Source organism: Gossypium raimondii, chromosome 12, assembly GCF_025698545.1.
Source record: "Gossypium raimondii isolate GPD5lz chromosome 12, ASM2569854v1, whole genome shotgun sequence".
Classification (NCBI taxonomy): Eukaryota; Viridiplantae; Streptophyta; class Magnoliopsida; order Malvales; family Malvaceae; genus Gossypium; species Gossypium raimondii.
The window spans coordinates 30,893,749-30,901,327 of NC_068576.1; the positions used below are offsets into that span (position 1 = coordinate 30,893,749).

At 34.4% G+C, this 7,579-nt stretch overlaps 1 protein-coding gene across 6 annotated transcripts; it reads right to left on the bottom strand.

The window, feature by feature from the left end:
- Positions 1–386: 386 nt before the first annotated feature.
- On the bottom strand, positions 387–6,697 carry LOC105763673 (protein HEAT INTOLERANT 4). Of its 6 annotated transcripts, none has more exons than XR_008191954.1 (15): positions 6,299–6,685; positions 5,872–5,910; positions 5,709–5,762; positions 5,510–5,573; positions 5,129–5,187; positions 4,321–4,445; positions 4,063–4,122; positions 3,410–3,480; positions 3,215–3,294; positions 2,424–2,462; positions 2,148–2,210; positions 2,015–2,062; positions 1,804–1,932; positions 1,297–1,484; positions 387–969 (listed from the first exon to the last, which is right to left on the bottom strand). XR_008191954.1 is itself a non-coding variant. In XM_052625412.1 (14 exons), the coding sequence occupies exons 1-14, from the start codon at positions 6,473–6,475 to the stop codon at positions 1,447–1,449; spliced, it is 1,029 nt and encodes a 342-aa protein (XP_052481372.1). In that variant the 5' UTR covers positions 6,476–6,697; the 3' UTR covers positions 1,025–1,446. The 6 variants fall into 6 exon arrangements, 4 of the variants coding, with proteins under 4 accessions (XP_052481372.1, XP_012437421.1, XP_012437423.1 ...); XR_008191953.1 differs by having other exon boundaries at positions 1,137–1,484; XM_052625412.1 differs by lacking the exon at positions 387–969 and having other exon boundaries at positions 1,025–1,467; positions 6,299–6,697.
- Positions 6,698–7,579: the final 882 nt, after the last annotated feature.

Consider the following 7,579-nt stretch of genomic DNA (forward strand, 5'->3'; position numbering starts at 1 on the left):
TCTGTTTTTCAAGAGACGTTATCTAATTGGTATATATGTCATGTTAACAACTCGTTCGTAAATTAACAAAATTTTAACTGCAATAATTAATTTAAAAAATTATATTAATTAGAATAATTAAATTAAAAAAATTATATCAATTTAAAAAATTATATTAATTAGAATAATTAAATTAAAAAAACCATAACAAAATGTCTGTAATTTTTTTTCAATCAGACCACTAGAAAGGCAGCGGAGTTATTAAAAGTCTTACTAACGTTTTTCTCGAGTTCAGCAAGCATAAATGTTGTGACATTTCAACGGTAATGTATCTCACTAAGAAACCAAAATAAGATTAATTCCTCATCAGAACAAGTACCGAACGAAACTTGCCATCAAAAAATCGCTTTTGGTTTAGAATTCAGTGTTCTGATCTATTTTGATTTGTTTGACCGTTAGATTAGGTGCATTTTTAATTTCAATTTGTGTTCGGTAATCGCTCAAATACACATGAAAACAACAGTTTTAAACGCAAAACACACTCAAATACATCATAGTAAATTGCTTTTTTTTTTCTTTGCGATATTTCCCCTAAGATAACCTCAAACGTTTCAGAAACACTAAATGATGCTTTGCCTTTTGATTTCAATATAGTGAACCCCCGCGGATCCAATGGCCGGTGGCCAGTGCCATCTTTCAATTTAGGGCCCACACTGTCGAAATGCCAAATGATGTTTGGTGTCTCAATGATTCTTGCAGTGGCTTATTTGCTCACTTTTCATACGCACTGTTATGATACTATTGATTTTTCCCCACCGGAGATTCTATCCTTGTTGCATTTCCTCTCAAATGTAATGTCCTGTGTTATTCATACTTCATGAACCTGTTATATCATATCACACAGGATGAACAGCATGCTGCTTCTCCATTTGGGGTCCGAAGATCACTGTTCTATTCGAATCAGAAGGATGTAAAGCCCCAGCTAGTTACCTTGTAAGAATACAGGGCATTCAAAAACCATGAGATTCCCATATGATTCACGGAGTTAAAAACAGAAATAGAATTATATTTGGCTAGTCTTTTTCTCATTGAATTTATTCATAGTACAATTTAAGTCGGAACAAAAGACGTATAAGGTAGATAAAACCAAGACATACTCAAGGGAAGAACTTTTAGCTCCTGACCATAAGAAGTCATTCAAAACTTTTCGGAAAAACCTCATCAGAGTATTCTACAAATTCCTCCTATTGTCAAGAGACAATCATCTGATTAAATTATCTAAATAGCTTTGGGGTTTAAAGCTTTCTCCTAAGATACCTGACTTTGATGGGACACCAGATGAAAGCTTCCAAAGATACTGAGTCACAGATACATGCCTGATATGACACTCTTGCAAGCCAGCACGGGCTTTAGAACATCTCTCAACAACTTACATTACATCCTAAATGGAAACTCCGTTAGAGAACCTCATGAGCCTTCCCATAATACCTGTTTATGAAAGGAGCCTGAAAAGTAGAATCATAGAGCAACAAAAATAATATTTTCAAATATTTGTCGATCATACTGTTATAACTTAACCAACATTACCAGGTAAATGTATTCATTCAGATTTTAAAGCAGACCATGTAATCACATTTTATGATGAAATTATCCAAGAAATCCAAAGAACTTAATGTATTATGTAACAAGCTATAATTAAGAACATCATGACTTAAAGAAATATGCTCATATTGAATACAATTAACTCCATATGAGAAATAATTAGTACTCAAAACAACATAACAAAATATATAATCACATCAGGAGTAAATCATAAAACCTTACCTTCACATTTGATACATCAGGAGTATCTGGAGTTGGAATAGGGTAGAATTTGTAAAATCTCATGTTCTCAAATGCGGCTTTGGTTTCCTCACTCATTTCTTCAAGGGCCTTTTTGCGAGCTTCTCTTGCCTGTAACAATGGATGGCACAAATTAATCAGCCTAACCAAATATATTTTTGCAAGTCAAGATGCAATGTTGCCAACAATATACCTGCCGATTAGCTTTCTTTGCTTCTCTGACTCTCTCTTTGACAAACTCCTACAAAGTCCATAACATGTCAGATTGAATTAGTTATAAATAAATGAATCCACAATTGATTTGTGGATCTTTAAATGAACTTCACCTTAAAGGCATCTTTTTTATCTTTATCTAATTCGTCTGCCTCAATCAGTTGATCAGTAAACTCCTGAAAATTGGTAGATATTGTTTAGTCCCAAATTTCTATAACAGGAGTAAATAACAGCCAAAGCTTAAACCGATTGACTGAATTCTACTGCACAAGGAACTGGAATGAAAAATTTTAAAAAACAAAAAAATAAAGCTGCCAATTCACATATTTCAAACGTCAAAAGAAATCATGCTGATTAGACTGTAACATAAAAATGAAAGAGTGCCTTACATCAAGTTCATCCAGCTCCCAATCAAATTCACAAAAAACCTGCAGGACCAGAAAGGATGCATCAATTTTCATAACACTTTGCAGGATAAGCCTTAGTTATCCATCAAAAAATGGTCACAAGTAGTGTAGTCAAGGAATACCTAGACACTAAGGCACAACTCAATCTAGCAAAAGCATCTAAGACCCCCTCACAGTTAAGGGACTTTATTAAGGGGCCAAGCACACAGCTCGAATAGGCTACCTTTTTTGTTTTCAATTTTGTATTTTGATAAAACAGGACAGTTTGCAATTAATAAGAAAAAGATAATGCCTGTAACTGAAGGAAACTTAAGCGCTAGAGTGATGCTTAGCAATGCTTGATCTCTGTATCAGGCAAAGGTGTAGAGTCAACTTTTAAACATTTATTAGTTCATCTATGCTTAAGATTACAAGTATAAAAAACGAATTAGTACATATAGAGACCTCAGCCTCTATAGGATTTGAACTTCAGACCTTCCAGTTTTAACCATTGGAGTGTCAAAGATACATACATAGTACAAATTCAAACGTGTGCATGTTACTAATCCTTTTAGTGATTATATTCTTACTCATGAGACTGCCTTTGTTTGTGCCTTGAACCTTAAAACAAAGACTCCATCAACACTGAATGTAAGATTTCATATATCAAAGCATGACTAACTCAAACCCTAAAGTCAACTCCATCCACCCATTAATATCCAGAAAGTCTAGTACCAGTCAAAATTAATCTAGTACCAGCCAAAATTAACTTTTCAGAAATAAAGAAACCTTACTGGCTTTTGTGCCGCTGGAAAAATTATTTGAACCTCGGTGCTTTGTTCAAGCTCATCTTCCTTCAAAGGCTGATAAAAATCTGTCAATAGGGCATACCAAACAATACAGCGATAAGGGTTTTCTTTACCTTTTTCTAAACTGATATTTTTCATATTTTACAGAATATAAGATGCAGAGATATCTAGAGAACTTACAAGGCAGACAATACTCATATTTCTTGAGACGGTCTATTTTCATTTGTTTTAAAGCAACCCTGCAGAAGGAACTTCAGATGCAGAAAGTTAGCCGAAATACATGCATGCATTTGAAACACACATATACTCCACGTTCAAGCAGAGATGATATAATCAAAAAAAAATCCCCATACGGCTGCTCAAAATAACATCAAAACCCATACAACACGGAAAGGTCCAAAACATGGAATAAATATTGATCAGAAAGAGCCAAAGCCTAAGTGGATGACCACAAGTTCTATATTGTTATTTTCAACAAGCATCAGCATTTCATTTGGTGAACTGTGTACACAATGCCACAACAACAAGCTGATTAGAAATCATTGACAATTCGCAGAAAAAGCGAACCTTATTCCAATGCTTAGCCCGGGGGAAGGAGGTGCAGTTTTGGTAGGTCTGATACGTAGTATACAATATACAATATACAAGTCAAACTTAATATAGCAATTTTTCCAGAGAGAACCAAGAGAAGCATATGTGACCCAAGTTGACAATCTGAAACTAAATCAGTTGAAATAAAGACACAGTGATCAATTGGCTCTAGTTGACATCTCATGCATAAGGCGAAAAAAATCATTAATGAGGATTATCAGTGTCCGTTTGCACAACTGTACCTTCTTTGAGTGCAACTTAAGATGAACATTTGAGATTGCAGCCTATCAACTTGGCTGTCTCTGTAGCGGAATCAAAATGTACAATCACATCAAACGTTGGCTTTAGATCAATTCAATCCCAAAAGTAATAAAACAAAAAGTAGATGATATTTCATTTTTCAACTTGGGCAATTATATAGATGAATTAAATTAAATGATTCCTTTCAATATTAGCTTTAAATCTGATCAAAAAGGGAAAAATGGATAAATACTGAGTACCTATTCTCAAGTGGAATATATGGAACCCAGTCCATTTTCATTTGTTTCATTGGAACAATCTCTTCAGCTTCTCTCTGCACAGAGTTAATACCGATCTTATCTGAAGGTGGGAAAGGAGAGACAACCTGAAAAAGACCACCAAAGGTCAAAGATTAATCAATAAGAAAATACAACTAGATCATAGTGAAAAGAACTGTTTCAAATAAATTAATCTCATAAACCATAAATAATATGGCATTGCAAACACAGAAAATAACAAACCACTGCCAAGACAACAAAGCTTCTTGCTTATGGATTATAAAAGAAAACTAAATTGAAGGAATATTTTAACTCAACATTCTAGACTGTTGCTAATATGATCCAATTTAACCCTTCCATCAAAAGAAAAATATAACAGATTGAAATGGCTCTTTGCATTGAGAAAAGTATCTATGGGAAACAGTTCAATATCATTCCATAACATGTATCGTGAGATGGTCATCAAAAGCCAAATGTCTAACATCATGCCCACACCTTTAGAGGTGAAGGGAAGAAACCATTTATCCAAGAGGCAAAAGCCTGAAGTTGTGAGTTCTAAGCTTGATAAGTGCACCTCAAAAGAACAGCCGCGCAGATTCATCAAAGGAAAATGTTAAAATGGAATGAGAAGAGTGAATATATAACTTCAAAGCTACATATAGATACTACTGAGTAAGCCTTAAGCATAAAAGATGCCTGTAATCACTTTATCCATTCATCCCAAGATAAAGAAGAAAGCAACTTAACATGAAAAACATTAAGCCCTTCACAACCATGTTAGACAACTTACAGCCACAACCACAGGTATACAAATGACTTTGTTTTCTCCCTTGTAAGGAACCAATTGAGCTACACAAACAGAAAAACACTAAAATTAATGAAGTGTAATGGATGGGAAACAAGGACAAGTTAGAAGGAATTGAAACTTCATTATTCCAAGTCAGAAGAAATTGAAACTTCATTTTTCCAAAAATAGAACTTAACGGGAGCTTAGCATAAATCAGGTAACAACACACACGCTTTCTTTCTTTCTTTTCAAAGACAATAAAAAGTAAATAACAGAAAAATATAATGCAACCAATGGCATAAAAAACCCATTTCCCCTTAGGGAAAATGAAAATTGTCCATATAAAGGTGCAAAATACTAGGACCAAAGTAGTGAACTACTTACGCTCTGTGCAACCGAAGAGATAAACTTTCTTCCCATATAGCCTCCCCCCCTCTTCAAATGCCTCCTGACCAGAAACAGAACAGTAAAAACATGTTAGCTCTGAACCAAATTTGCACGATACTTGGGGAAAACAAAAGCAGCAAGCTAGCAACTAAAGATGAGACCAGAGAGAAAAAAAGAAAGAAGTTTTTCAACTGACTTCTAGATTTGAAAAGTTCCAGTTGAATTGGTAAACACTGTCCAATTGATCCCACTGCCACACAACAAAAGAAAAACGAAATGTAAGCAACAGAACTTGAATCCATCAAAATCAGACTAACCAAAACCAAAAAAATCAAGCATGACAAACTCAAAATTCCAACCTCTGTTCCAACAGGAAATGCAGCTTTCCATAAATCCTCCTACACAATGCAAATGGACAATTTTCATCGAAATGGATCCAAAACATCAACGGTAAAGCACGACTTTCCTCACTAATCATCTCAAAAAATAATTATTTAAGCTAAAAATTTGTATCCATTTCAGCTCTAATCTTCACATAAGAAGGCAATCGTAACACAACTTAAATTTGTAACTTCGATGTTATCCAAAACTAACAGTTCAGAATTCAAATTTGAAAAGTCAACAGATAACCTAAGTCTCTTAACCTAGTAATTGTTCAGATATTATATAAACGAAAACAGTGAACTCATAAAAGAAACAACCCTAAAGGCAATCCTATTTAGAAAAAATTAGAATCGTAAACAAACAAATTCAAAACCTGGACTCAAATGAAAGAAAATTTTATACCAAGTTACGCTTATCTTCAAAGTACTCAAGCTGGGGTTGAGGCTTGGAGGTCTTAGCACGCTTAGCTTGGGAAGCAAGTTTATGGTTCTCCTTCTGATTCTCTTGCGAAGAAGACGAAGCTTTTACTTCGGTCTCTTGTTTCTGAGAGGTGGATTTTCTCTTACCGCCCTTCCTCATTTGATTAATGTCCAAATACAACAACAAAAAACAACAAAGGCAATGGCAATGGCAAAGCAGATTCGTGTAAGTGTTTAATATATGGAGAAGAACAAGGCGCCTTCTGGATTTTTGTTTTTTGGTTTCTTTTTTCTTTTTTTCTTTTTCTTTTTTGAGCGTTAATCCAACGCGGTATTGGTCTACCAAAATTTGAGGGGTGTTTTTTTTGTCCTTCTTTTGGGATGGGGAAAGGCGGAGCGGAGGTAATTAAAATTGAAGGGGTTGATTGAATTTGTTTTCAAAAGGATTTGATCAAGGGCCGGGCAGGACGGGAATACAAATTCTAGTTCTAGTGTATAGATTTTGGTTAAAAATACTGTGAGTCAGCAATTTATCCTGGTAAATTAAACTGCCTTCAGTGATAGCCATTTGAACCGCCAACCGGGGAATAACCCTTTTAAACCGGATGAAATCGACTTAACTGATTTTGTGTTTAGGTTTAAATTATTCCGGTTCAAACCTTTAAAAAATCCATTTTATCTTAATAGTTGGAACCGGTCCAATGACTATTCTAGCCCAAAAAACAGATCCAAGCGAATAAAAAAAAGGCAAAATGCCTTTGTCCCTTCACCATCTGCTTCATCTCTATGCTTTGGCCGGCCACCATCTCAAGCTGCACCACCGCCGACAAAGTTTCGTTTACTTTATTTTGAACTTTTGAAAATGGTTTGAAAGGTAGAACTATAAACAAAAAGGTTAAAAGGAAATGAAAAGGATATGAAAATGAAAGGTTAACTGAAAAGCTTATGAAAATTTGAAAGCAAAAAGAGATAAAAGAAACAAGAGAAGATGAACAACTAAGACTGAAGCCATGAAGTGAAGAGGTCACAAAATCTAGAAAAGTAAGTCATAAAACTTGAAAATTGAAATGTTAAAATAATAAAACTTAAAAGCTACATCTTTTTTCAATAAATAATAATATAAAATATGTACAGTAAGTATTGTATTTATGGTTTCTGAAATTACGTGAGTGTAAGAGAATAATATGTTACCGACCAAATAACCGAAGCACGAGAGAGAAGAGAGAAAAAAAGAAGAAGCAGAGAGGAGAGCACGAGAGAATTG